We start from the raw sequence: 26,974 nt of genomic DNA, 5'->3' as shown, positions 1-26,974 counted from the left end.
CAAAGCAGGAACCAAATAAAAAAAAATTATCTGGCAATTTCAACGAACGGCTAATGTTAGCCCTAGTATCTATGTGCTTGGGTGACGGTTGTCTGAGATCGGGGGGAGCTGCTAATTCCACTCGGGCTTGGAGGTTGACTTAGGGCATCCATATCCGTAAATCCGTGATTTTGCTCCGAACTCCTCAGCTCGCTGCTTCTGCCCTTCCACTATCACGACTAAGGGGTGCTGGAGAAGGTGCCCTACCTAATCATGATTCAGGTACCTTAGCCAAGTAACTGTAGGGTGATTATTAAATGGAGCCGTGGTTTTAGGTTATCTGGTATTATGAATGAACCAACAGGGCTTCATTGTGATTATCGCTTGTTAGGTATAAAACGTGCTAAGTTGAATGCGTAGAAAAAAGAACGGCGCTTGGTCATGAAGAGTCCTTTGCAGGGTCAAGATCGGCTGCTTCGCCCATCTCGGTGTCCTTGTCTTGGTCGACAGCGACACCCTCCTCGCATGGATCTGCGTGTCCATTCTGACTCTGACCATGATCCTGGTCTAGATCTTGCTGTGGTAAATCAGGCTCAGGTCCAGCCTCAGCCTCAGTCTCAGTTTCAGGACCGACCTCCTCCAATACCCGTACCGTCCCATCTAGCCCACAACTCACGATGTACCGCCCATTACTCGTCGAGCAGGTATCAACGCCTAGAACAACACCCGCGTGTCCCTCGATTCTCTGCAGAACTTTCTTACTGACCACGTCCCAGCAGAGAACTGCCCCGTCTTCACTCCCACTGACAGCAAACGCATACCCCGGTGACCGCGACGTCACCTGGCCATATACGCCAAACGCACCAGAGAGACTGTACTTCCGATTCGCATGTCCCTGGTAAGTCTTCAGACACCGGCCCTCGACGTAATCCCATAGTCGCACGCAGTCGTCTAGCGTCCACGCGAGCACGTATTTCCCATTCGGAGAGAACTTCACCGCGGAGACGGGTGGGTTGTCTTCGTGGACTAGTGTACGGAGACACTGTCCAGTTGCGGTATCCCAGATACGGACAAGACCATCAGTTGCGCAAGAGGCGATGAGCGTACCATCCCAGACGACGTCGATTCCACTGACTGGGTCGGAGTGAGCGGGGAGGGATTTCATGACACGCGCGGACCGCACGTCCCACAGGAAGACGGCTTCGTCGTAGGAGCCGCTGACGAGCATGTTGCCTTTGGGGGAGAAGGCGATCGAGTAGACGTAGTTGTGGTGGCCGATGAAGGGTGTAGGATGTGCTTTGCCCTGCGACATTTGTCAGCTCTGTTTAGGGCACCAGGATGCGCAAGTATACTTACTGTAAGGACATTCCAAAGACGAATGGTCTTATCGTCTGAACCTGAGGCAATTGTCGCGCCGTCTGGACTCCATGATATCGTCGATACACCGGCCAAATGCCCTTCAAATGACTGTATCAACTTTCCCGTAGACGCATTCCAGACCTTGACCGCACCGTCCGCCCCTGCACATGTCAGCCACTGCGCAACCCTCCAAAGGTAGAAGACAAACCTCCACTAGCAATCATAGACCCATTCGGAGAGTACTTGACAGCTGAGACCCCCCGTAAGTGCCCCCTGAGCAAGAACTTCAACCGGTAATTCACTTGATCTGGTTTTGGCGGCGGCGGCGGTACCGGCGTGGGCGAGCGATCTGAATAAGCCCCATTAATCTCTCCATCATTGTCGCCGGTCTCCATACCATCCAAGTCGCCGTTCGCTTCTGTATCGTTATCGTCATCATTCATATTATCGTGCTCATGCTCGTCATCGTCATTCTCTTCATCGCCCTCGTTCTCATCGTCGGACCGTCCCCACGGTGAATCGCGCCCGCGATTGCGGGAGCGCCAGTAAACGTCTGCATCCATGGCCAATTCATCAGGGCTCTCGGAGCTGCTGAAACTGCGGGAACGAGGGTACGGTCGTTTCGGCGGGTACGCTGTGAGACTCACGCGGCGGCGCTCGTTGTCGTGGTCGGAGCCTGCGGCCAGCTCGTCGGAGGATGTTTCAACGGGCGATGAGATGGGTGGTGGTGAGGGGGTGAGCCGGCGGCGCTTTGAGGGGTGTTCGCGATCCATTCTGCTATAACATTTCAAAACTCAAACAGTCTTTCAAAAGCAACAAATGGATGTTCTGTTCCTGAAGCCTCCTGCCCTGAGAATAATGCAGGAAGAAATTCCGCGAATGACATTGAAAAGGAAGGCGGTGAGGATGGTCCTTACATCACTTGTTTAGATAGCTCCTTCAGCTTCAAGCTCCATTTCCACATCTCAATTCGCAAAGAATGAGTGGAAACCGACAATGGCAGATCCAGACAACATTCGCATCCTAACTCTCAACTGCTGGGGCCTCAAATATCTCGCTACCTCCCGCAATGAACGCCTCTCCGAAATAGGCCGCCAACTAGCCATCTCCAACCCCCCACCCGACATCATCGGCCTACAAGAGTGCTGGACGCAGCAAGACTACGAGTCAATCCGATCCCAAATCGCACATCTCCTCCCCTACGCAAAATTCTACTTTGGCGGTATTTGGGGCGCTGGTCTCGCTATCTTTTCGAGATGGCCTATCGAGCAGACATCTATGCACGGATACCCGCTCAACGGGCGTCCAACGGCCTTCTTCCGCGGCGATTGGTTCGTCGGGAAGGGTGTAGCGTGTGCCCGGATTCGATTCGGAAAGGGAAGACATGATGTTGCGGAAGTTTTTTGCACGCATCTACATGCGCCGTACGAACAGGAGCCGAATGATAGTTACCTGGCGCATCGCACGGCGCAGGCGTGGGAAATTGCGAAGCTGATGCGCGGTGCTGCGGAGCGAGGTCATTTGGTTATTGGGCTGGGTGACTTCAATATGCTTCCTTCGTCGTTTGCGCATAGGCTCATCCGCGCGCATAGTCCAGTCGTCGATGCATGGCAGGTCATATACCCCGACTCTTCAATAGGAGCAGCAAAGGATGCCGTCGAAAAGGCGCGCGGTAAACCGGTTCCCTCTGCGGAATTCAACCTCCATCACAACGGCGCGACCTGCGACGGGCCGTACAATACCTGGCGATGGTCGAAGAAGGACCAAAAACGCTTAGACAAGGGTCACGATATCGCCGTGGAGTCCTTCAAAGACAGCCCCGATCCCCGCGGTAAGCGCCTCGACTACATTTTCGTCGGCGACGAAGTAGGCTGGTCCGTTAAGGACGTCAAAATCACAATGACAGACCGCCACCCTACCCTCCGCTGCTCGCTTAGCGACCACTTTGCCGTCGAAGCCATCATAACACGCGATTCCTCATCACCTACCAAAGAACGCAGTACCGACTCCGCCCGCCTCACCCTTCCCCCAGAAACATACAGCCACATCCTCGACATGATCCACAGCTATGTTCTCCGCGAACGCTCCCAGCGCCGCTGGCGCCTCGCCCACTTTGTCGCCTCGGTGCTGGTCACCATCGGGTGTCTCGTCGGCGTGTGGTGGAATGGCGATAGGCCTTATATCCCTTTCATATTGACTCTTGTGAGCACATTGAGTTTTGGGGCGGGGATACTGGATGGTTTGATTGGGGGCTTGTTTGTGTCGAGTGAGTTGAGGGCACTGAAGGAGTTTGAGTGGGAGATTCGGAATGTTAAGGGGTTGGTCGAGGGGGGTCCCACTACTTAATTCTTCCCAAGAGTGTATATATAACTTGACTTATCTATGTAACAGATTGACTAATGTATAAATAACTGACTTCCACCGCACCAGATCTCGATAGTTATTCTCGGTTCTCCATGATAACCCCGAGTAGATAATGGCCTTATTTATATATCTTGCCCTGGATACCTTATCCACAATATAGGGTAGTTGCCTTAGAGTTTCGTATTTACTACATATCATTTGGGTTTTTGGACTTCATTTCAGTTTGACAATGGTACTATCTCCCTCTTCTCAACCACCAACACCGCAGTCTCCCATGAAACAATTGCCGAGCGCCAATAACCCTAAGTGCCTTGCCTTCCGTCCCCGAGAATTCAGACTCTCACCTTGGCACAGACTCTGACTGCTTGGGTAGTTTTCAATGCTATCATCTCAGTGGGTAGCAGTCCATAGATTCACACACATCTTTTGCCAAGGGATGCAGTCGCATCCTGCTTGAACTGACCAGATGACAACCAGACATTGCACTGATCACGGCGACTGTACATATTGACGGAAAAGTGACCAGTGTCCGCCGTTGTTCTTTCCTTGTAGCGCGGTCTGCTCTTTATTATTGCTTTTTTTCCTCCGTGGCCTTTCCTGTTTAGCACAAATGAATCAGATTAGCTATTTTACACCTATATAGCTCGCTCCGGTGTTATCTAAAGCAACGCCCCGCTAGTAAGACAGCAGCTCGTCAGATCCCCTATAATTATCAACATCGATTTTTCCCAAGTCCGGTGAGAGCTCACCAGTCTCCATCATATTCTGACGGAGACGCACCATGGGCAGATCAGGGCTATGGGTTGGCGGGCCGTTTTAAGAAAGAAATTGCCAGGTAAGTTGGAACCGAGACGGGAGTTGCATCTGATACTCTATACTACGGCGCTCGCCCTTCTCCGCTAGTGCTTCAATCATGTCCCTCCAAAGAAGCCCAAACCAGCCAGAACTCCCCTGCCAGTACGGAATTCGAAGAGGTCATTCGAAGTAACGCATATATAGACGAATGACGGCCTCAGTAAATATGCCAGGGTTCAATATCTGCACTGGATGTTTATCTATCCATGGCTCTGAAGGCCCGTATATCTCGTCTCCCTCCCTTCCGAACTTCGGCGGCAACCGGTCGTCACTCGACAGCATGATTTCTGGACGGGCAGGTGGGCTACAAGGTACCGGTATGTCAGGTAGCCAAGGTAGCGCTTCGCTTTGGCGAACAAGAGACAAGACGGCCCCCCATTCCTCATAATGGAAGTGCGCGGTCGGGATAAGATGCATCGAGTGCATCTGGTCATCTGGGACGTCTACATACTGTCGACCAGACACAATTCCACACAAAAATGGCGGAAGCATAAATTATGCCCGCGTCTGCTAATACTTCCATTGCCATTGATATATGGCCGTCCGGAATAACAAACTCGACGTCCCTGGGAGGCACAATAAGAACACACCGATTAGCTCTTGCAGAATGGTCGAAGGCATGGAGGCCTGGGTGCACACGTACTCGGTAAGGTTTGATATCATCATACAGGCCAACAACCACCCAGCCAAAAAGGACGCTGGGGATTGCATTCTGGGCCAGATTTTCTGCCACCTGGGCCGCGAGGTTAGAAGTGATAGCAAACCTATCTTGTGGCATAATGGGAGGCTTACTGTCTTATGCACTGTCTTAAGGGGTGGTGATATACAGTCAACGAATTTCGATCTTTATACCATCTTCTGCACACCCAGTCACGACTTACTTCCAACTACATACTACTACTTTCTCAACACCCTATGCAGCCTCTTCGACCGAATTCCTCCAAGGAAACATGGAAGTTCCAATAGCCATTGTGTCACAATTTTTCGCTTCCATCTATTCGATATCAAGCCTCTAGGTGTATGTTTTCCTGGACGCCAGACATGGACCATACGATGCGACGAAAACAAATGCATTGTGTGAGTGTCCCTCTTCTTTTCCGTCCTTAATAGCAGGACCAAAGGGACAATTGAACTGCTGCCTTTGCAGCTAATGCTCTGCCGATTGTTCTCACAGACTAAAACGAAAAATAAGGGTGGAAAACGAAGAAGGGAATGAACCCCATTAGCAAACCGCTACAACAGATTGAAACAAACAGGTATTGTTTAAGTTGCAGTAGCAGTCTAGCACTTTGGTAACGTTGCAAACAGATTCGCTTGAACATCCTCCGGATCTCGGGCAGCTTGCGAATCAAGATAGATAGTAAACAGAAAGTTCGCGCGTGTGTACTGACTAGCAGAAGATACCTAGGGTGCTGCACGTACGGTGTAGCCCACAGAATACCATAACTTCCCAGGGCTGGATCTTTTCTTCATCTTCATGCTTCCCACGATTCCAATGCTTTTCGTGCGGAAAGCCCCTCTCTGGTAAAGGAAATATTGGGCAATGAGAGTAACCCAGCAATCATTTTTGTTGTTCCAATTTAGCAACGCAGCCAGGCAGTCCAGTGGCGACATCTCTCTACGCCGCGTGGGACTCTTCGTTGTTCTCGAGGGTTTCTTTCGCTGCGGGTCTTTGGAGCACCTAGGAAGTGACCTGAAAGCCGTGACTGGAGGGCGCATTGTCAGGATGTCAATGAATCGCGCGGGCCAAGCTTCGTTGTTGAGGGTCCAAATAGCGTGGCTATCCTCAGCCCTAGGTACCGTACTCCAGTCCCAGCCCCGTCGCTAGTTCTTTGTCTACTTACACCGTACGCCAGCGCGAGTCAGACGATGCAGTCATTAAGTGAATGGCAGATCTATTGATACCTTATTTATGTTCTTCTGTTGAGTATTGTACATGCCTGGTCTACAATTATAATTACATTTGGCAAGGCCATCGAAACCAACCAACCTAACCAGAAACCCCATCTCTACCCAGCCCCCACCGTCCAACCTCGCGCATCGCCTCATCACCACCCTCCACAAGCCGCCCATCAGCATTAGACGGGTTCTGCGCGCCCAATACACCAGCGACGCATTCCCAACCATTCCGACCACCGCCCCATCTAAGCACTTCATTCTTATACCGCTCGCCTGCGTCGCGGTCTATGGCTGCGCCACCGGACTGGAAGACGTCTTCCCACATTTTATTCGCGATTGCGCGGTCAAAGATGTAGCTGTAGTATGTGGCGCCGTAGCCGTAGAGGTGGCCGAAGAAGCCCTGCCATGAGGTTGAAGGGTTGCCGCTTGAGTCGAGGGGGTCGGGGAGACTAGCGTGTTTGAAGTAGACTTCGTGGTAGAGGGATGTGGTGTTAATATGGGAGTTTGGTGGGCTTTCGGTGGTGGTGGTGGTGTGGTAAGCTTGGTCGACGAGAGCCATGAGGATCTGCGCTTCGTTTTCGACAGCGCCGTAGATTGCGCCGTGGACTGCACGATCCTGGGCCATGTGCTGGATCATTGTTTCAGAGAGAGGTTGGTCTGTTTGCCAGTGGCGGGCGTATAGGGCGAGGACAGAGGGGTCCGTTGCGAAGCGCTCCATGAGGACGGACGGCAGCTCAGCAAAGTCCGTTGCGCAGCGCGTACCGGAGATGGATTGTAGCTTTGTTTGCCCCAGAATGGAGTGCAATGCGTGGCCCATTTCGTGAAAGAGGGTGCGCACGCTGTGTTCAGTTAGGAGAGATGGCGTGGACGTGGATGGCTCGGGGAAGTCGCAGACGAGAGCGATTGTTGGGAGTTGGCGGAGGGTTTTTGATTCTGTGTCAACAGTTGTTGCCATGCCGTCGTTTGGATGGGAAACGACGGCGGGATCATCGATTGAGGCGGATTCCGCGATTTCTTCGGGGGTGATCTCACGAGCACATCGGAGGGTGAAGTGTGCTGGGTTGGGGTGTTTGTTGGGACGAGAGAACAGGTCGCAGTAGATGACTGCTAGTGGACGGTCGTTTTCGTCTACGACATCCAGACGACGAACGTCGGGTGTCCAGGTTTCGCCAGGTCCTGTCTCAATAGGTACTAGGCGTACGCCGTAGAGGCGGTCAAAGAGACGTGATAGACCTTGCATCACGGTCCCCAAAGAGAAGAATTCAGGGATGGCAGCTAGCTCTCGCGACTTGCGGCTTTGCTGAGACACCTCGTACTGGCGCACTCGCGAGTGGACGTAGTAGGCGTGGTCCCAGGGCTGCAGCTGATTACCCTTCTGCACCTGAAGTTGGAAGAGCTCCTCTTTCACATCCGGACGGTTGCTTGTAATGAGCGTAGTCAAGAATTCTGACACTGCCGCAGGGCTTCTGGCCATCTTGTCGTTAAGCGTCATATGGGCGAATGTAGAGAAGCCCGCGAGCTGAGCAAGCTCTGCGCGCTTGGCCAGCAACTGCTCTAGGCGTTGAATTTGACGCGAGTTAGCAGTTCGGGTAGCCTGGTATATCTCGCGACGAACGTCCTCATTATGGGCCGAGCGTAGAGCTAGGCGAGGGATTAACCCAACGGTAGGAACGGCGGCGGATCGGGGGTTCCATCGCTTGATCTGCTGGACCAGCAAGGGATCGAGACCTCGAAGATTATTCGTAGGCACAACAACATGTGAACGTGCCGGCTCAGCACCATGAGCGAAAGCCGATCCGAGCTGGCTTATTTCGTTTGAGAGAGAGACAAAGCGTTGTCGCTCGAGTGGGGGCATATGAATTGCGGAGTTGGCGAAATCCTGGAGCAATATGCGGGCAACAATCTTCTCTTCGGAGGACCAATGGTCCGTTACCTCTGGCTGGTTCAGAGCCGTGCGAAGCTGGTCATGGAGGCCAGTTGTGGTGTTGAGCACGTTCATGTACTCGAACATCAAAGCATACGCCTGGCCCGCAGCCTCTTGAACGGGCGGATCCGGATGGGATGCCCGGATAAAATCGGACAAGTCAATGACGCGACAGAGCAGGTCGCTCAGTCGGTCCAACTGTCGAACCAAGCCCCGGTATTCATCGACCGTCGACGCGGCGAGGACTCGAGAGACTATCGCCTGACATTTCTGCAGCGATACTTGGGCGAAGGCGCGGAAGCCGTCCGGGGTAGTAAGGTACTGGTTCTGAACAAGACCGGTCGGTTGTCGGCCGAGGGAATAGGACGAGGAAGCGGAAAAATCGCGCCAGAAGGACTGGGAGTCAAATACTCGGCGGAGTGTATCGTCGTCTGACTTCTTGGAAGGCGAGAAATGAGCAGGGGTGGCCGATGCAGACGCTGACGCTGAGCGCAGGGCGGAGGTGGTGATGGAGCGACGGGGCAGGTGCTGTTGTAGTCGACAGGTGCGACAAACCCACGGTCGCAGCATATTAAGCCGGTATATATGTACAGAACATTAGATGAGAGAATGACAGAAAAGAAAAAAATGCGCCCCTAGGGTAGAGGGGGAGAGGAGGCACGAGGCATGAACGAAGACTTGAACCGACTGCGGCCGAAAAAACTTGGCACTTCTTTTCGGACCTCATTCCATCATCTCGTCCTCTCTCCTTCCTTGTCCTCCACCAATTGCTCGCACCATGGCCTTTTACCAGGTATCCAACAGCTCCGCATATGTTCATCTACTGCTCCTCGTGCTCCTGCTAATCAATTGCCCTTCTAGAGACTGTCTGTGCCTCTGCTGGCCGGGGCCGTGGCCCTCTACCCCCGGCAAGCTCATGCCGAGGAGCCCGTACGTTCCCTTGCTATCTGCGGTTCAACCTCGAAAGCTACCGCTGAGCTCCTCTACCAAGCCAAACCACTAACAGCAACAGAGAAAACCCATCTACGATGAGTTCCCCGCCGAATCCTCTGTCGCCGTCATCTCGACTCCCGCTCCCGAGCCCGCGCCCATTCCTGCTTCTTCACCCGAACCCTCGCCCATCACCACAGCTCTCGCCAACACCCCCAAGCCATCTTCACCTTCGTCTCCCACGCCAACAGACCTCCTAACCGCCCAGGTCCGTCAAGCCCGCGTCTTCCTCTACCAACAGTCCCGTGCCGCCGAGGTAGCATTCAACGACATCCTCTCTCGTGCCCTCCACATCGAGAACGCCTTCACCAACACCATCGCCTCGCTCGCTCCCTCTCCTGAGTCCGGCGAGAAGCTGATTCCCGGCGGTGTCTATGTCGTTGTCGCCGGTATGGCCGGTTCGATTGTTGCCCGTAACCGCGGCCGCTTCCTGCGCGGCACAACCCCGTTGGCCTTCGGTACCATTGCGGCCTGGTCCCTCCTCCCTGTGACCATGCGGAACGTCTCTGATTTGATCTGGGAGTATGAAAAGCGTGTCCCTGTTGTTGCCGACAAGCACCTGTACTTCCGGGAGCGGGCGCAGCAAATCTGGTCTACTGGTGTCGCTCACAGTGCTATGACACGTGCCATGATGGAGGAAAAGATCGGGGATGCTCGGAAGAAGCTGGAGGAGGTTGTGAGCAAGGGACACTAAACTTTCCTCTCCCTTTTCGCTGGTTTGTTTATTCACATCTTGATAGCGGTTGGGCTGTGTCCTATAGCGCATGTACCTGTAAGAAGTTTCCGGAACGGGCTCTAGACAGTCGATTCTCCTTTGTACTATCGATATAAACATTGAAACGCCGAAAACACCTCCTGCGCAAAGTCGTAATCATATATTCCCTATTCTGATTCCTTCTGTTCCTGCGGTGTACCTGCCTTGGGCGGCGGTGGAGCTAGCGGCGTGCCCCGCCGTGATGGTACATGGTCTTGCTCCCTGCTCTTCTGTTCACCTTCCGCAAAGTAATCATCAAAGCCTCTGTGGGGTGATGCCCTAGCGCCCCCGCGAGCCTTCTTCCCATGATGCGACACTGGAGGGGCTGTCCCGGAAGATGCCCATGGTGGAGGGGCTGTCATATTGGCGGGCACAAGAAACTGCGGTTGTCCAGGAACTCCGGCACCCATATCTGCAGGAGGAACCACCTGCTCAGGAACAGGCGTCGAGACCCCATCCGCGCGCGTCTCAAAGACCACCTCGCCGGGTCCCTCAACCTCCTCACCCAAACCAACCGGCAGTCTATGTAACGCACCAAATCCCAACTCCGCTCCTAGCGCTCCTTCACCACCCCAACCTCTTGTAGGTACGAGGTCAACCGTACGCACAACGTCAAATTCGCTATTGTAGACCCATAGCACCAACGTGCGGTCCAGATGGTCCTCCACTAGCTCGCCGAGTGCTGATTCCCCGCGTAATGTCCCGCTGGGTGTACCAATGATGTAGTCTGAGTGAGGCAGAAGGCCGGCTCTATAGGCTGGACTGAGAGGCGAGGGGATATTTAAGACGTGCCAGATGTTTTGCGTAGATGAGAGCGGGGCGATCTGAAGAGCAAGTCCGAGGGTCGGGTCCGATGGTGGGACGGTAATGGATATCGTGTGCGTTCGTTGACCCTGTGATTCCATCTGTTAGCCTCAGAGTGTAGATTGTTTCAAGGTAAGACCATTTGCATACCTTTGCGCTCCAAACTGCGAATGTTACTCGAGAGCCGGCGCAATTGCGCACCTCCGTCGCAAAGAGGTTTGGGTCGGGGTCATCCTAGTCATAGTGTCAGCTTCGAGTACTCAAGTTAATGGTATAGCAGCAAGGTAAGCACACAATCAAACGTCCATTAATCCCAATGATGAAGTCAAACCACGGCTCCAGCGGTACTTCGGGGTCCTTGTTGCGGAGGACCTGAAACCCAAAGGCATTGTCGGACCGTGACTGCTGTGCATTAGGCTCGGAGTCAAGGCGACCAATAAATCTATTGAGGGCCCCGAACATGTTGAGAGCTTCGCAGGACTATAATTGTATATGCGGGGGAACAAGAGAGAGGAAGGGACAAGCATAGAGGAAGCTGTCCTCAAATGTAGAGGTGCAAACAGGACAAACCCGCGGTTATCAGTAGATTTCGATGCGGCAGCGGAAGAGCTTCTCCTCGTCCCGTCGTTTGAGATCAGAGGAGTCAGGATCTTTCATTCTCCTTCTTTTTTTCTCTTTTCTCACTCTCACCCATGTCTTGATAACGAGTGTGACACCATGTCTGGTGATGAAGACCCTCCCCCCGAAGTCCATCATTATGAGGACCGCGGCCAAGTGCCTTGGGACATCCAGAAGTATGTATTTCGCGGCTGGTGCTTTTTTCTTCGCTGCAGCATTTACTGACGACTTCTTTTAGCTACTGGTCCCAGCGATACGATCTTTTCTCCAAGTATGACGAAGGCATCTGGCTGACTGACGATGCGTGGTTCGGTGTCACCCCAGAGCCAGTCGCGACGTACGTGAACCCCAGCGTTTATGGAATGCAACCTGGATGCGCTAACACCAGTCATCAACGCTGCAGGAAGATCGCAGAGCAACTAGCATATTCCGCACCCCCGGATCGAAAAATTCTGGTAGATGCATTTGCCGGCGCTGGAGGGAACACCATTGCCTTTGCACTGTCCGGACATTGGAAACGAGTATACGCCATTGAGAAAGACCCGGCGACGCTTAAGTGCGCTCAGCATAACGCGAAGGTCTACGGCGTCGCGGACAAAATTACTTGGTTTCAGGGCGACTGCTTCGAGATCATCAAGTCGCAGTTGAAGGATCTCGCCCCGTACAGCGTGCTTTTCGCGAGCCCGCCTTGGGGAGGTACGTCTATACCTGCGCTCTTTACTGCGGGTCTACCGCTAATGATCGAATGTTCTTCAGGACCCGGATATAGATCAGCCTCCGTATTTGATCTGCGGACGATGGAACCATACTCCCTCAACACGCTCTACGGTGAATATTCTCTCTTCACCCCTTATGTGGTGCTATACCTCCCAAGGAGCTCGGATTTGAATCAATTGGCTGCCGTGGTCAAGGGTGAAGAACCTGCCCCAGTTATGCACTATTGTATGAGGGGGGCTAGCAAAGCGCTGTGTATCTTTTATGGTGGATTTCAACTTTTCTAATGATGAAGCGTGCACACTATTTTCTCTTCATTGTACTATACATTTGAAAGCCGTCAAACCACCTAGCCCAGTTCAAATTTCACCTGGTAGATCTTCGAAACTCGCGCGGTCTAAATATTGCACCTGAGGCTCTGGGCCCGCTGGCCTACAAGCTGATTGCCTGATCGGGATTAGTGCCCCGCCCTATCTTCACGTGTTCCGCGCGGTCAGTTGGTCCTCAGTCCTCACTCCGTTTGCCTCAACTTGCCTGAAGGCACGGCAACACGCCTCTCAGTCTCTCGTTTCTTCTACCTGACTTTCGAAACTAGGCCACATAACTTGTTTTCTGACTCAATCATCGCTCTTTCACCCAGAAATGAGTCACCCAGCCTTCGTACATTCGTGATCGTTCGAGCCTGCCCAGCGCAAACGGTTCTCCATGCTTGCACCTCTTATATCCTTCGAGTCTCCCACCATCTAACGCCTCTATCAATATCCCTCCGCCGCTGGAACCATACTCATTCTCTTCCGACCTTTGGATTCCCTACTCTAGCTTCTCGCCCATCATGCCTCACGCGACGACGGCCTCCCCGGGCCCCGATGTTGAAGATGCCGAATTCGAAAATGTTATGCGGCAGATGAATGGCCCCATGACAGATGGTGGCGCATCCTTCGATTTCCTATCCCGAGAACTCGAACCCGGCGAGAAAGCAGATGACGCGGTGGATTACGAAGATTTTGATGACGACGAGCTTCCGGAGGAAGAACAAGGCGGCGGGGACGAATCGCGAGCAGAGCCTGATGATGGCCTTGACCTTCCCGACACGACGGACGATGCACTTTTCGGAGGGGGCGATGATCTTTTCGGCGCTCCGGCAGAAGCAGATGAGGCTCCGCGCGATGAGTTCGATGATTTGTTCGGCGAAGAGCCGGCGTCACCGCGGCAGGGCCAAGCCGATGAAACTAGAGACCTGTTCTTTGAGGAGGAGGAGGAGGAGCGGCCTGCTGCGCCCGAGTTACCGGTTGATATACAGATGGATGAGGATCAGGAATCTCTAGGGGACGATGAGGCGTTGCCTTCGATGGTCGAGGATATGGATCCGGCCGCTTTGCGTGCCTGGAAGCTACAGCAGGCTCTTTTCGCAATGTCAAATGTCGGTCCTGACAACCCTCCGGCGCCTCCTGAGAATGTCGAGGAACTACTCCAGTCTCTGTTCCCGATGTTCGACCGGAATACCCTACCCCGGTTCCTCGAATTGATCCCACACAAGAAGGCCTATTTCCTTGGGAAGCCACCGTTGAAGCCGCCAAAGTCTGTGCTCCCTGGGAAAGTGAATATCGAGTTGGCACATGATCAAGAGAAGATCTTTAGGTCGGGAGGACAAGCCTATAAACGATCGTTGGAAGCCGAACAACATGGCATGGTTCCAATTGCCGACACCCAACAGGAAGAGGAGGAAGAAGACGTCCGGGACGAGTTTGATCTTGACTACGAATCCGACGAGCCTCTCCCTGGTGGTATCACCGCGGACGACCTTCGCGTGGTCTGCGCTGATTGGGGTGTTCGCGACGACATTTCCATTCTGGACAATGATGAGCCCATGGTTGCAGCTGACGTTGAGGATGATTGGTTGTTCGAAACCACCCGTCCAGCTAAGAAACGAAAACTCGGACGAGACCCGATGGAAATAGTATCGTTGTCGCATATTGAGCTGCCCATTCTCGATGATCCGGAGCAAGCGAGCTCCAAAGTCGCGCAAAAGGTTACCTTGGACCTGAATGATCCTCATTTGTTGCTCGATGAGCGAGGTCCTGATACTGCCGCCTCGAAGCCTAAAGCCTCGGGCGCTCGTAGCAGAGAGGAGATGGATGTCAACGTTACCCGTCGTCTTACATCACGATACAACATCTCGAACGATGGCGCGTACGAGATGCTCAAACAGAATCATCAGAACAAGGTGCGCAGTACATTGGGGAACGTCACTTTGGAACACAGTATGCCGGCATTGCGCTTGCAATGGCCTTATTACAAGACAGAGCTGGCGAAAGCGGAGGCCAGATCGTTCCATCGTCCAGCCCTGTCTTTCCGACCTGGTCAGACTTGTTGGTTCAAAAATCCAGCCCATGTCAAACGCAAGCATCAAAAGGGCAAGGATGTCCGCCAGCTCTACGACTCAACCAAAGCACTCTCACTAGCGGACAACTCCCACGTTTTGTTGGTCGAATATTCCGAAGAGGTGCCGCTATCCTTGTCGAATTTTGGCATGGCGAACCGCATCATCAACTATTACCGAAGAAAGAACATGGAAGACGCCACTCGCCCCAAAGCCGACATTGGAGAGACGGCTGTGCTTTTACCCCAGGACAAGAGTCCGTTCTCTATCTTCGGCCATGTCGATCCCGGTGAAGTCACGCCGGCCATCTCCAATTCCATGTATCGTGCACCTCTTTATACGCATCAAGCGAAATCTACAGATTTTCTTGTTGTCCGCAACAGTACTGGCTCTGGAGGTAGCGACTACTATCTTCGTAACATCGACAATATGTTTGTTGCTGGACAACAGTTCCCCTCTGTCGATATTCCTGGGCCACACTCTCGCAAGGTCACTACGGTTGCGAAGAACCGAATGAAGATGTTGGTTTACCGTCTACTGAAGAAGAGCTCCGACCTTCGCCTGTCGATTAGCGATGTCACAGCCCACATTCCTGGCACGAGCGACATGCAAAATCGGCAAAAGGTCAAAGATTTCCTTCAGCATGACAAAGATACCAAGTACTGGGTGCCATTGGAACCGGTGCCAGAGCAAGACACGATACGATCGTGGGTGCAGCCTGAAGATGTTTGTCTCCTCGAGGCAATGCAAGTCGGCCAACAGCATCTGCACGATACTGGTTACGGCAACGATGCAGAGACGGGAGGTGATGATGACAACGACGAAGAGTCTGAGAGTTTCGAGCAGCAGATGGCGCCATGGAAGGCCAGTCGGAACTTCCTGTTAGCGTCGCAAGGCAAAGCCATGCTCAAACTCCATGGTGAAGGTGATCCTACTGGTCGTGGAGAAGGTTTCAGCTTCATCAAGACGTCGATGAAAGGAGGGTTCAAGGCTATCGGTGAAAGTGTTGAAGACAAATTGGACGCGCAACGATTGAAAGAATTGGGCGGTCACAGCTACAATGTCGCAAGACAGCAAAAGTCTTACGAAACATCCATTCGGCGGATCTGGGAAGCGCAAAAGGCTAGTTTGTCGTCTACTGTTGAACACTCAGACGACGAAATGGACATGTCCGAAGAGGAAGATGATGAGTTCAACAAGCCAACACCTCGATCGGAGGCTCCTACCCCTGCACCCGCCCGCCGCGATGATGAAACTACCAGTCAGTTCAGTAAGATGAGTCGATTGAGCATGTCGGATCAAAAGGGCAAGGTTTTGCGTATTGTCCGCAAAGTCAAAGACAAGGACGGGGTTCATCAAAAGGAGACTGTCGTTTCGGACCCCCGAGTCATCCGCCATTACCTGCAACATCGCCATCGCGTTGAGTCGCTCACCACGAAGTAAGAGCTGCCCACCCCAGTATATGACAAAAAATCCTAACAATCAGCAGACTCGACTCGCTCGCGCCAACCGGTGATCCCGAAGTGGACGCCCGCAACAAGAAACTGTACGCTCAAATATCACCTTCCACTCCCTCCACATCCCCCTCTTCCAACGTTCCTCCAACTAACACATCAACCCTCACAGTCTCGAACAAGAACTCAGCCGCCTAAACCGCAACAAAGAGCGCCGCTTCGCGCGCGAGAAGCAAAAGGGTGTTCTCCGCACCGCAGATTCCCCCGCCGACGGCGGCCCCGGATCCTCAAAATCAGCCGGCACGCAGCGCAAGTGCGCCAACTGCGGCCAAGTCGGCCACATCAAGACGAACAAAAAGTGCGTACAATATCCCTCTCGCTCTGCTGCGGGCGCGGCGAGCAATGGCTTCCCTGCCTCGTTCAATATCTCCCAGTCGTTCTTTGCGGATGGGTCCCCTCCCCCTTCTGCCTCTGCCCCTTCATTCTCTGTTTAGTTTTTGATTTACATTTGTCGTCGCGGATGATTTATGGTTCCCTTGCTATGCATCACCTGTTCAATGGCGAGCTAGTCCCAGGAATCTTCATTACTTTGCCAACCCTGATTTATCCTCTTGGATCCAAACCCACCCTCATCATGGAACCAACTCGACATTAGTCAAATCGTCGCGTCATCAAGGCTAACGAACGTCTCTCTACTCAAACAGGCTCTGTCCCCTCCTCAACGGAACGATGAAACCCGAAGATCGCGTCAGCGATTCCGCCTTTGCTATGGGCGCTCCTCCTGCTATTTAGGAAAATGGTGGCGAGAAAAATGAAACATTATTAGGTCTAGTTTCTCAATGTACAAATGTGATACCCCGTTGTGATTGGAGTGTTTGTTACGTGCTGGGTCTGTTGTTTTGTTGCTCGATTAGAGGTCATGCAGGAACGATTATATGTTTATGTGCCGAGCGCAACGACTTGTAGGGGAAACAACGCCAGTTTATCTCCATGCATTATCCATTGGACGCGACTTTGTATTTGTAATGAAACTTGCTCACAGCAACAAAAACACTTTTATAGAAGAATTGTGGGAAGTAAAGATGCAGTTGAGAGCGCTGCCGTTGTGGCTTTCCTGCCCGTGGCTGCAATAGCCATGCCAATGAATGTCGACCAAAACACAATAAACCCCACACTATCTAACACCGGATGTTCTGCCCTCTTGGTCCTCGTCATCCATACAATTCAGATAATTGCCCGCGAGAAATGAAAGGTCGACCGCGTTCCGGCGTGAGGGCCATTAGCACCCCTTTTGGCCGTCGGTACGTATACCCCAGGAAAGCACCCTTCTTACGCATATCGAGCACAGTCCTCCTAAGGCGCCTATCCCGGAGGATCTTGTCCCTTGGCCGTTTCGGTTCCTTGTGTTTCTTCTTGCCTTTTGCTGGTGACTTGGCTGCATCTTTAGGGCCATCTTTGCCTGGCAGATGAGTAACGACCTTCAAGAGATTTTTTGCAGATTGCTCAGGTTTTTGGACCGCATCCTTCGCTCCAGGTTGCATATTGTCGTCTTTGCCCTGATCAAGTTCAGAATCTGTAGACTCGTCTTCGTGGTCGGTCGGGTATTCACCGTCCTCAAAATATCTCGTATCTTCCCATCCTCGGACCTTGGGAATGAAGGGTGGAGACATTCGATGGATCTCGTCCCAGTTGATCCCACGGAAGAACGGATGTGTCTTGATGTCGGCTGCATCGTTGGGGTACACATAAAGTCCTTGATAGTTTTGATTAGATCCGTCGGGCTTATAGAAGAAACATTTCGAAGGTCGAGATGTAAGAGCGTCGTTGGTTTTGTACTTGTTTGAAGACAGACGGAACTCTTTCTCTTGGAGCAGTGAATTGATAACGTCAATTGCTTCTGCGGATACAAGTTTGTCGGTAGGTCGATGGACCGGAAAGTATAGAGTCTGCAAATGATGCTATTCTGCTGTGTCAGCACCGATCCAGATGCAGTAGACGCGTCGAAGCAGAGAGACTCACATGAATCTTCAACTTCGTCTTGTGGCGGTCTTCTGACGCAAACGGAGTGAAGCCATACAAGCACTATTGATGTCAGTAAGATAGCGAACTCACTGAATAAAGTGGCAGTTGGCGGAGGGTGTACTGACCTCGTAAAGAATGATGCCGGCACTCCACCAGTCGCACCGGCCATCATAGAGTTGGCCGCGTATGACTTCTGGTGCCATGTACTGGCTCGTTCCGACGACACTCTTAGCCATCCTGCGTTTCTGGTTCTTGTCGCGCCAGCCTAGCAAGCCATTGGTAGGAGGGTGTATCCAGTCATCATCAAGGCTCCCATCATCACGGGGTGTACCTGAAGCCTGCTTACTCGCTTCTTGTGATTCTTTCTGGTCTTCTGCGTCGCCTTCGACTTGGATACCCAGGCGCTTGAGCAAAGAGTGACGCTGATAAGTAAAGTACCATTGGTCGTGAGCCCAATGCCCGTCGAAGGCGAGGCCAAAGTCTGAGATCTTCAAGTGGCCAGAGGCAGAGATAAGAAAATTGTCAGGTTTCACATCACGATGTATCCAGTGAAGTCGATGTGCCTCCTCAATGCACAAAATCATTTCAGCTACATACCAACGAGCGATGTCCTCCGCCAGGATGTTATGACGCATCAACAAGCCAAGAAAATCACCGCCGACCATGTAGTCCATGACGAGGTACAGATAGCTGTTGTCCTGAAAGCTTGCGATTAAGGGAACAATCCAACGGGACTTGGCGGACGCGACTAGGAAATCTCGTTCTGCTCGAAGATGTCCTTCCTGGCTGTTGCGAATCATTACTGATTTTCGGATGACCTTCATCGCAAAGACGTCCTTTTTCACTCCGATCATTGGCTGGCGATGCGCCGTTTTCGAAGCAAGACGGATTGATTGTTCGTTAGCATGTTTCTGGCGGCCTTTTGTGTCTTCGGTAGGTGATGAAGCTGAGGAATTGTCCTCGACCTTTTCTTTCACTAAGCGGACGACGCCAAAGCTCCCCCTTCCGAGGATTTTGATGACCTCGAATCCTGCGAGTGAAGGTGTCTCGTGGTGGGAGTTCTTACCATGCGAGCGGCTTTTCAAAACACGACACTGGCGGAGATACTCGCGCTCTTGGGCGACCCATTGCTTCTTGACTTTCACCCTCTCTTCGGGACTGAGGGGAAGGGAAACGATGTACTGATCAAGTTCCAATTGACGCTGGGTTCGTGTATCCACTCCAGAATAGAGCATATGGAAATAAGTTTCGAAGAATACTTTGGCATTAGCAGCAGCTTCAGCCGTCAATATAGATGGCGAGATAATGGGTGATTCCCTGACTGGACTAAGCGGACTATCCCTTAGGTTGGGGTGAGATGAATGATGCCTGAAGTTTGGGGCCTGGTCGCCGCTTGCGTCCCTTGATCGTCCTGAGCTTCCAGGCGACGCCGACGTAGGAGCCGTGGACAGACTATCAACTGGAGAACCTTTGCTACTAGGCGTCGACGATCCGGAGCTTTCAGTAGGATTGGCGTTCAAAGGGGTGCTTAGCGATGTCTGAAAGTGGAGAGCCTGTACACTCGGGCGTCTGTTGAGATGTGAGCGATGAATCACAGTAGGGCTGCCAAAAGTTGTAGAGAGTTTCTGAGAAACAATCCTGGCGAGTTCCACGGGCGTAGACTGGCTTCGCTTCAGATCGATAATCATGGGAGACGCAATTGCTTCATCCGTTGTCTGCCGGCCCTCCTGTCTCTGCGTGTGTGCAAAACTGGCTGGCGATTCCGATCGGCCAGGCGTCGCTGGGTTCGAGAAGTCAGGGTGAGCTTTGTGGCCTTCAAATATATTCTGTTGCAGAGTTCCTTCGGCCTCGAAAGAACCACTGTCTGAATTCGGAGAGTTGGCCTGTTTGGCAGCTTGCAAGGATGTGTTAGTTTTGAACATAGCCAGCGAGAAGCGAAAGTGCTCACTTTGAGTTGGATTGCGAAGGCCTAAAAGGGAGAGTAAACGAGAGCTTCGTTGTTGAATACGAACTCGCATCTTGTCCTTGCCAGGCGGCCGCCCTGTACCAGCACCGTCTGACCCAAGCCCTTCCGACGCTGACCCAGTTGTTGATTGTCCAAAGATGCCATGATTCAAGAAGTTGGAGCTGCTGGGCTTGAGGGGATGCCGTCCAGGTTTCCCCTGCTCCTCAGACATGGCGCCAACGAACGGGTTGAAGGAGCTAGGGGTTGCAATGCCCAATGTAGCGAGTTATTAATGATAGAAGCATAGAATATTGCGATTGATGCAGCGAGCGCCTGAGGTAGGCTGACTCCAAATGAATGGCGAAGAGTGGCTGTTACGAAACTGTGATGAGAGCATCGAGTAAAGTCGGTTGCACCTGGAAAAGGAAAGCACGATGGGCCGTAGTCACGTTCTTGCCCATACTGGAAAAACACTCAATGGAAGATGATTAATATAGAATAACACCTATAACACCGAAGTTCTTTTAAGACAAGCATAAGCTAAAACAGGAAATGGAACAGGTAGTAGGACGTGTATCAACCACTGGCACGATTATACCAACCACTGATCAATTTTGCGTCCAAATGCTATGACAATCGATCAACGATAACCCCTCTATTTGATCTCCAGAAGCTTGACGTCGAAGATCAGCTTGGAGTTGCCTGGGATTCCAGGAAGGCTCTTCTTGCCGTAGGCAAGATGAGGAGGAATGGTGATACGGCGCTCGCCACCAGGGGCCATGCCAGCAACACCGATATCCCAGCCCTTGATGACTTCACCCTTGCCGAGCTTGAAAGTGAAAGGCTTGCCCTTCTTGTTGGCTGTAATAGGCATTAGCAAATAGTCCAGCTTGGTGGGCAGGAAAAGGGGAACTTACAGTCAAACACCTTGCCGTTCTCGAGCTTACCGATGTAGCGCATAGCGACAGTGTTTCCGGCAGCAGCAGCAGCTCCCTTACCGAGCTTCTTGTCATCAAGAGTCACTCCCTTCACTTCCTTGACACCTAGAGTACCGGAGGTCTTGTCGGCCTTGGCAGCAGGCTTCTGCTCCTTGGAAGGCGTAGGACCCTGCTCAAGGTTCTTGGCGAACTGTACCTTCTTGGTCTCCTTAGCCTCCGGCTTTGCGTCCACGGCAGAGGCCTCGCCGTTGTTCTTCTTGAGCTTCTTTTGCTGCTTCTTGCTCTCGCCGTTGGCAGCGTTCTTGGCCTTGGCGTCCTTGGCAATCAAATCCTCAAGAGCGGCCTCATCGGCAGCGCGCTTCTTCTTGCCCTTGGCGTCGACCAACTTGGGGGCCTCTTCTTCGTCGCTGTCCACCTCGGTGATTCTGGGGTTCTCGAGGTCGTCGAGATCATCGCTCTCATCATCCTCACCCATCATAAGTTCGTCGAGATCAAGCTCGTCCTCATCGGGAGAGAGGTCGTAGTCATCCTCATCGTCCTCATCCTCGTCGTCGGAGTCGCCATGGGGCTCGTCGAGGGGCATAACGTAGTTACCGGTGAGGTAAATGGTGTGTGTTCCGCTAACCTTGAAGAAGACACGCTCGCCTTCAGCGACGGTGATGTCGAGAGGCTGCTGGTAGGTCTGCAAATATGGCTGTCAATACGGCACTGTGCATTATGAAAATATGTGAAACTTACCCTCTCGGGGTCAAGAGTACAGATGACAGTCTCATCAAGCTCCAATCCCTCATCGGACTCGTCGTCCTCATCGTCGTCGTCGTCGTCGGTGGCGGGGGCCTTGCCCTTGACGAGCTTTGAGATGGCAGCCTTCAGATCGAACTCTTCGCCCTCGTCAGACTCATCATCCTCATCCATGGCCTCTTCCAGCTCCTTCAGGTAAGCGGCCTGCTTGAGCTTGCGGGCCTTCTCCTTGTCACTGGGACCTCCGTTAATCTCCTCATCGTCCTCGGAGTCATCCTCGTCATCCTCATCCTCATCCTCGTAGTCGTCGTCATCCTCCTCCTCGTCAAGACCAGGCGGGGCACGGATGAGCTTGAGAGTGGCGCGAGGGCGGCGAGTGTTGTCATCGTCGAAATCGGGAGTCTCGTCGGGGTCAATGGCAGCCATGCTCACGCGGAACTGCGGGACTGTAAGTTCGAGTCGCAAGCCAGTTATTGAAAGAGTGACATACCATAGCGGCGGCATTAGGGACCGCAGGAACCAAAGTCTCACCAGGGGGGACCTGGAGAGAGTAGACGGCGACAGGCAGGACGGCAGACATGTTGAAGGCGTTTCAAGGTTCAAGATTAACGCAAGTAGCTAAGAGCTATAAAAACAGCGAAGGAACGACCGTCGAAGCGCAAGGTAGGAATTGAGTGTATTCAAACAAGATTGTCCCCTTCAAGTACAGATGCAGAACACCAAGGCACAACAGACAGAAGAATAGAAAAGAAAGATGGACGGCGAGACAGGAAGAGGAAGAAGAGAGAAACAAATCCGAATCGCAACTTTTTTCGGCGGCGGCTCCAATTTTTCCCCATTTTTCTTTTTTTCACCGTTATAGCTCCGCAGCCAATCACGGTCTCAGCCTTATCCACCGTCTCCCTCACCGCCCGCCTTATCGCCGCAAAGACCGTCACATGATTCCGTTCCCTCTTCGCGCCTCGTGCCTGGAGCTCCATCACGAAGCCCACTCGTCTGCAGTAAAGATGCTCTACATCTTTCCCTCGAGGCGGCTTGTGCAGTCATCGACCGCTTTGCTGCGTTCTTCTGTCTAGATCATGCAATAGCTTTGAATAGCCCCAAATGGGCTCCCGCCTAGATGCAAACTCCAGCGCAGTGCGCAAGCGGATCCAAAGCCGTAAGTATACCGCCCAACGCCACCGACGCGCATCATCGATGCAGAGAAGTTGCTAACCTTCTTGTGCCACCAGACAGGTTCGACGATGAAGAAGGCGATGAATATGGCGCTTCGACATTTGGCGGCTTCAGCGATTACATGCGCCGCAAAAAAGCCAAGCTCCAGAATCTCGACAATGACATCCGATCATCCGCCGCGCAAGACAATTGCCCCCAGATCTTCCGGAGTGTTGTCGCATGCGTGAACGGTTATACCCAACCATCGCTGCAGGATCTTCACAAGCTTATTGTGCGTCATGGAGGGGGCTTCCTTCAGTACCTCGACGGCAAGACTTCCGCCACCCATATCATCGCGAGCTCGCTCACTCCGAAGAAGAGGGAAGAGTTTCGGAAATACCGCGTTGTCAAGCCTGCATGGGTTGTAGATAGCATCGCTGCCGGGCGAATGCTTCCGTGGGACCAGTACAGGGTTGTAGATGAGGGCCAGGGACAGAAAGTTCTTGCCTTTGATAATGGCCAGATGATGAGCCAGACAAACAACCCGCGGGCTACTTACAAAGAAGAGAGTAAACTTGGCTGGTATACGTCTCAACTGGAATCCTCGAAGTCGAAGGGTTATGAGGTTCCTGCTTCATCCGAGAAATCGGCTGATAAGCAGATAAATAACACCTCGCAGTCCGATTATGGCGACTTTCCGAGCTTCACACCCATCGACCAAATGACGGGACCATCTACACCCCCGGCGGCTGCTGTGCCTGAAATTGAGGAGGAAATAATCGACGAGCCGCCTCTTACTCCCCGCCCATCCGTTGACAAGAAAACAATCGGCGCAACGTCGGTTCCATCGCCCAACCTCGGGGGTTCACGCACACCTACGCCCACCAAGGTAGCAATGACCTCTGAGGATTACAACGCTCAACTGCTGGAAGATCCGCGAATGAGAAACTCAAGTGTAGTGAACCCTGAATTTCTTCAGCAGTACTACAGGGAGTCCCGCTTGCATCATCTCTCCACCTGGAAAGCCGAGTTGAAAGCACAGCTCCAGTCGCAGGCGCAAGAAAAGTCGCGCTCTCAACGACCAAGGAAGAAACTAATTCCTGGCGCGAGAAGATATATCATGCATGTTGATTTTGACTGTTTCTTCGCTGCGGTTTCCACGTTGAAACATCCGGAGCTTGAAGGAAAGCCTGTTGCCATTGCGCACGGAACAGGTACGGGATCCGAAATTGCCAGCTGCAACTATACTGCTCGCGCGTCGGGGGTCAAGAACGGTATGTGGATGAAAGGTGCCCTCCAGGCGTGCCCAGATCTCCAGGTGTTACCGTACGATTTCCCAGCGTACGAAGAGGCAAGTCGGAAGTTCTATCGCGCGATTCTTGCCATTGATGGCTTGGTCCAGAGCGTTAGTATTGATGAAGCGCTCGTCGACATTACCAATATATGTCTCGAAGCCGGTGGCTCTGAGGGCAAGGGTGTATCTGAAGGGTCCATCTACCGAGAGCAAGCCAAAGCCGACGATATTGCAGAGCAGCTAAGGGCCGCGGTGAAGGGCGAAACGGGCTGTGCCGTCTCCGTCGGTATAGGAGGTAATATCCTACAGGCAAAGGTCGCCCTGCGAAAGGCTAAACCGGCCGGTCAATTCCAGCTGAAGCCCGACGCTGTTCTCGATTTTATTGGTGATCTTGCAGTGCAAAGCCTCCCGGGCGTGGGGTACAGCATGAGCACAAAACTAGAAGACTTGGGTGTGAAGATCGTCAAAGACATCAGGGACCTACCTCGCGAAAAGCTCTCTTCCAGCATGGGACCCAAGACAGGAGCAAAGCTATGGGACTACGCGCGTGGCATTGACCGGACCGAAGTTGGCAATGAAGTAGCACGGAAGTCAGTTTCTGCAGAAGTCAACTGGGGCATCCGCTTTGTCACTCAGGAACAAGCAGAGGACTTTATGCGGTCCTTGTGCGATGAGTTGAACCGACGGCTTGTTGAGAATCTTGTAAAGGGAAAACAACTTACGCTGAAAGTGATGAGAAGAGCACTCGACGCTCCGTTAGAACCAGTGAAACATCTCGGTCACGGGAAATGCGATGTCTTCAACAAAAGCGTCATTCTCGGCGTCGCCACGAATGCAGCGGATGTCCTTGGAAAGGAAGCAATTTCCATGCTTCGAAGCCTGTCGATCTCTCCTGGTGATTTGCGAGGGCTAGGAGTGCAAATGACCAGGCTTGAGCCGCTCAAGTCGTCATCCGAGAAACCGGATGGTAGCCAGCAGCAGATCACATTCAAGGCATCTCCTGCGCGGAAACGTCCGCAACCCATTGATGATCCAGATTTGCTAGACAGTCCTCGTAAAGGCGAAGAGGAGTCCATACGGGGCGCGCTACAAAACGATGTCACCCACAAGCCTTTAAATATGTCCGGAACCCAATTTATCATGCCCTCGCAAGCGGAACCCTCGGTCATTGCTGAGCTCCCAAACGACATTCGATCCAAGCTTGTTGCGCAGGCCAAACGCAGTCAGCCGCGCTCTGGATCTCCTACACCTTCAGGGCCTCGTCCGCGCTCAACCCTAAGCCTCCCTCCACAATCTCAACTTGATCCAGACATCCTCGCCGCTCTTCCTGAAGACGTCCTAGCTGAGGTACTGGGTTACTATACCGACCAACCGAGCGGAAACAATGCCAGCTCAGACCCAGCAGCAGTAGCAGCAGCAGCAGCAGCACACCCACAACAAGATCTCCAACCATCCAGACCCCCATCCGCAACCTCCGCCCCATCAGGCCCATCCCTCAAACTCCGCAAACCAACCTCCCCTCCCAAAAAACGCCGCGGCCGCCCGCCCCTAAAACCACCACAACCCTCAACCCTAACACAATCCAAATTCGCCTTCCCTAGACCTAGACCCGGACCCCCACCCTCACGAACAAGCCCAACGCGCACTCGATCCCCCTCCCCCGAGATATCACCCGACTTCCTCGCCGCCCTCCCAGAAGACATCCGTCGTGAAGTCCTCGAGGAACAAAAAGCAAGACGCACCCGCAGCTCCCACACACACACCCGAACATCTTCCTCGTCTACGACGCTGTCTGCGCCCAGGACAATCCCCGCAACATCCCACCATGCTCACGCGCACCAGCAGGAGAAACAGCTCGCGTTACCGCCTTTACCGGCTAGACCGACGTTTACGTCCAAGCGGCTTTTTACGCCGTCTGATCTTCGTGATGAAGCGACGGCTTGGTATGGTGCTTTTGCTGAGGAGGGTCCGTTCCGTGAGGATGTTATGGCGCTTGCGCATTATTTGAGGCGTGTGGTGTCTGAGGAGAAGGATGTTGATAAGGCTGTTACTGTTGTGAAGTGGCTGGCTTGGCTTGTTGAGGATGGGAAGGAGAATGAGAATGAGAATGGGAAGTATAATGCGCGTGGTAGTGGCAGTGGAACTGCAGGTGCAATGGAACCAAGCAGCAGCCCTAGTTTTGACTCCAACGGGAGTCAACTGTCAAAATCAAGTCAGGGGAGTATTTTTGATGAGGATGGACCTAGGGCTTCCCAGGGTGCTATCTCTTGGACTGAAGCATTGAATTGCTTAAAGGAGGGGATACAGGAGGGGTTAAAGGAGAGGCAAATGCCGGAGGTGGAGTTTGACTGACTTGCCTACCCAGTCGATATCTTGTATTGTTCCAACCCTATCCTACCCTGCATGGGTTGTATGCGTATGATGCTATGATGATACCTTGTCTCTATTTACCTATCCAGCGTATCCAGCTGGAGCGATATCTAACTCACTCAATAGTTAGGGAAACATTACTTACTCATCAGAACTAAGTATTTACTCGTAGTCATATTAGATTTATCCTCATTACACCTTACCATACCTATAGACTCTCAGTGGAGTAGAGTAGACAACTACTCCGTCCTCTCCGAATCATCTGCCCAAGTCAGACATCGGCTTACGCACCATACCAGCGCAATCCCACCCTGGCTACTATATCGAGCGCGGCAGTCGTTCCAGTCCCCAGGACGGCCACGCCATTAACCATATGTGTACTTCACCATCCCGACTCGACAGTGGAATGGAGTGG

The 26,974-nt window shown here is 52.7% G+C and overlaps 10 protein-coding genes across 10 annotated transcripts; 5 read left to right on the top strand and 5 right to left on the bottom strand.

The window, feature by feature from the left end:
* Positions 1–318: 318 nt before the first annotated feature.
* On the bottom strand, positions 319–2,182 carry BDV14DRAFT_171476 (WD40 repeat domain-containing protein). Its single transcript, XM_073768409.1, has 3 exons — positions 1,547–2,182; positions 1,336–1,499; positions 319–1,282 (listed from the first exon to the last, which is right to left on the bottom strand). Exons 1-3 carry the CDS (start codon positions 2,109–2,111, stop codon positions 419–421), a joined length of 1,593 nt encoding a protein of 530 aa, XP_073629320.1. The 5' UTR covers positions 2,112–2,182; the 3' UTR covers positions 319–418.
* A 120-nt stretch (positions 2,183–2,302) lies between these two features.
* BDV14DRAFT_171475 (inositol phosphosphingolipid phospholipase) lies at positions 2,303–3,774 on the top strand. The gene has a single exon (XM_073768408.1). The coding sequence runs from the start codon at positions 2,335–2,337 to the stop codon at positions 3,682–3,684; it is 1,350 nt and encodes a 449-aa protein (XP_073629319.1). The 5' UTR covers positions 2,303–2,334; the 3' UTR covers positions 3,685–3,774.
* Positions 3,775–6,444: 2,670 nt separating this feature from the next.
* Positions 6,445–9,179, bottom strand: BDV14DRAFT_47476 (mitochondrial intermediate peptidase). The gene has a single exon (XM_073776859.1). The coding sequence runs from the start codon at positions 8,948–8,950 to the stop codon at positions 6,548–6,550; it is 2,403 nt and encodes an 800-aa protein (XP_073629318.1). The 5' UTR covers positions 8,951–9,179; the 3' UTR covers positions 6,445–6,547.
* Positions 9,112–10,158, top strand: BDV14DRAFT_47479 (MICOS complex subunit MIC26/MIC27). Its single transcript, XM_073776860.1, has 3 exons — positions 9,112–9,173; positions 9,242–9,310; positions 9,393–10,158. Exons 1-3 carry the CDS (start codon positions 9,159–9,161, stop codon positions 10,062–10,064), a joined length of 756 nt encoding a protein of 251 aa, XP_073629317.1. The 5' UTR covers positions 9,112–9,158; the 3' UTR covers positions 10,065–10,158.
* BDV14DRAFT_47473 (putative Golgi reassembly stacking protein) lies at positions 10,159–11,426 on the bottom strand. The gene is made up of 3 exons (XM_073776858.1): positions 11,223–11,426; positions 11,079–11,162; positions 10,159–11,017 (listed from the first exon to the last, which is right to left on the bottom strand). The coding sequence occupies exons 1-3, from the start codon at positions 11,388–11,390 to the stop codon at positions 10,253–10,255; spliced, it is 1,017 nt and encodes a 338-aa protein (XP_073629316.1). The 5' UTR covers positions 11,391–11,426; the 3' UTR covers positions 10,159–10,252.
* Positions 11,427–11,554: 128 nt separating this feature from the next.
* BDV14DRAFT_171471 (RNA methyltransferase) lies at positions 11,555–12,771 on the top strand. Its single transcript, XM_073768407.1, has 4 exons — positions 11,555–11,722; positions 11,785–11,883; positions 11,950–12,242; positions 12,303–12,771. The coding sequence occupies exons 1-4, from the start codon at positions 11,646–11,648 to the stop codon at positions 12,545–12,547; spliced, it is 714 nt and encodes a 237-aa protein (XP_073629315.1). The 5' UTR covers positions 11,555–11,645; the 3' UTR covers positions 12,548–12,771.
* On the top strand, positions 12,749–16,423 carry BDV14DRAFT_47466 (DUF3591 domain-containing protein). The gene is made up of 2 exons (XM_073776857.1): positions 12,749–16,186; positions 16,267–16,423. Exon 1 carries the CDS (start codon positions 13,093–13,095, stop codon positions 16,081–16,083), a length of 2,991 nt encoding a protein of 996 aa, XP_073629314.1. The 5' UTR covers positions 12,749–13,092; the 3' UTR covers positions 16,084–16,186; positions 16,267–16,423.
* Positions 16,424–17,266: 843 nt separating this feature from the next.
* Positions 17,267–20,525, bottom strand: BDV14DRAFT_47412 (serine/threonine-protein kinase). Its single transcript, XM_073776856.1, has 4 exons — positions 20,065–20,525; positions 18,242–20,010; positions 18,114–18,176; positions 17,267–18,052 (listed from the first exon to the last, which is right to left on the bottom strand). Exons 1-4 carry the CDS (start codon positions 20,291–20,293, stop codon positions 17,306–17,308), a joined length of 2,808 nt encoding a protein of 935 aa, XP_073629313.1. The 5' UTR covers positions 20,294–20,525; the 3' UTR covers positions 17,267–17,305.
* A 191-nt stretch (positions 20,526–20,716) lies between these two features.
* On the bottom strand, positions 20,717–22,320 carry BDV14DRAFT_199146 (uncharacterized protein; the record flags this gene model as incomplete). Its single annotated transcript, XM_073773169.1, has 4 exons — positions 20,717–20,922; positions 20,979–21,681; positions 21,738–22,178; positions 22,231–22,320. 4 exons carry the CDS (start codon positions 22,318–22,320, stop codon positions 20,717–20,719), a joined length of 1,440 nt encoding a protein of 479 aa, XP_073629312.1.
* A 411-nt stretch (positions 22,321–22,731) lies between these two features.
* On the top strand, positions 22,732–26,678 carry BDV14DRAFT_47405 (putative DNA damage repair protein Mus42). Its single transcript, XM_073776855.1, has 2 exons — positions 22,732–22,899; positions 22,973–26,678. Exons 1-2 carry the CDS (start codon positions 22,845–22,847, stop codon positions 26,539–26,541), a joined length of 3,624 nt encoding a protein of 1,207 aa, XP_073629311.1. The 5' UTR covers positions 22,732–22,844; the 3' UTR covers positions 26,542–26,678.
* The last annotated feature ends 296 nt before the right edge of the window (positions 26,679–26,974 follow it).

The sequence above is a fragment of the Aspergillus stella-maris genome (genome assembly GCF_047715825.1).
Source record: "Aspergillus stella-maris strain CBS 113639 unplaced genomic scaffold BDV14scaffold_20, whole genome shotgun sequence".
NCBI lineage: Eukaryota > Fungi > Ascomycota > Eurotiomycetes > Eurotiales > Aspergillaceae > Aspergillus > Aspergillus stella-maris.
Note: the sequence above shows the minus strand (reverse complement) of the source record. Positions and strands in the feature narration are given on the sequence as shown.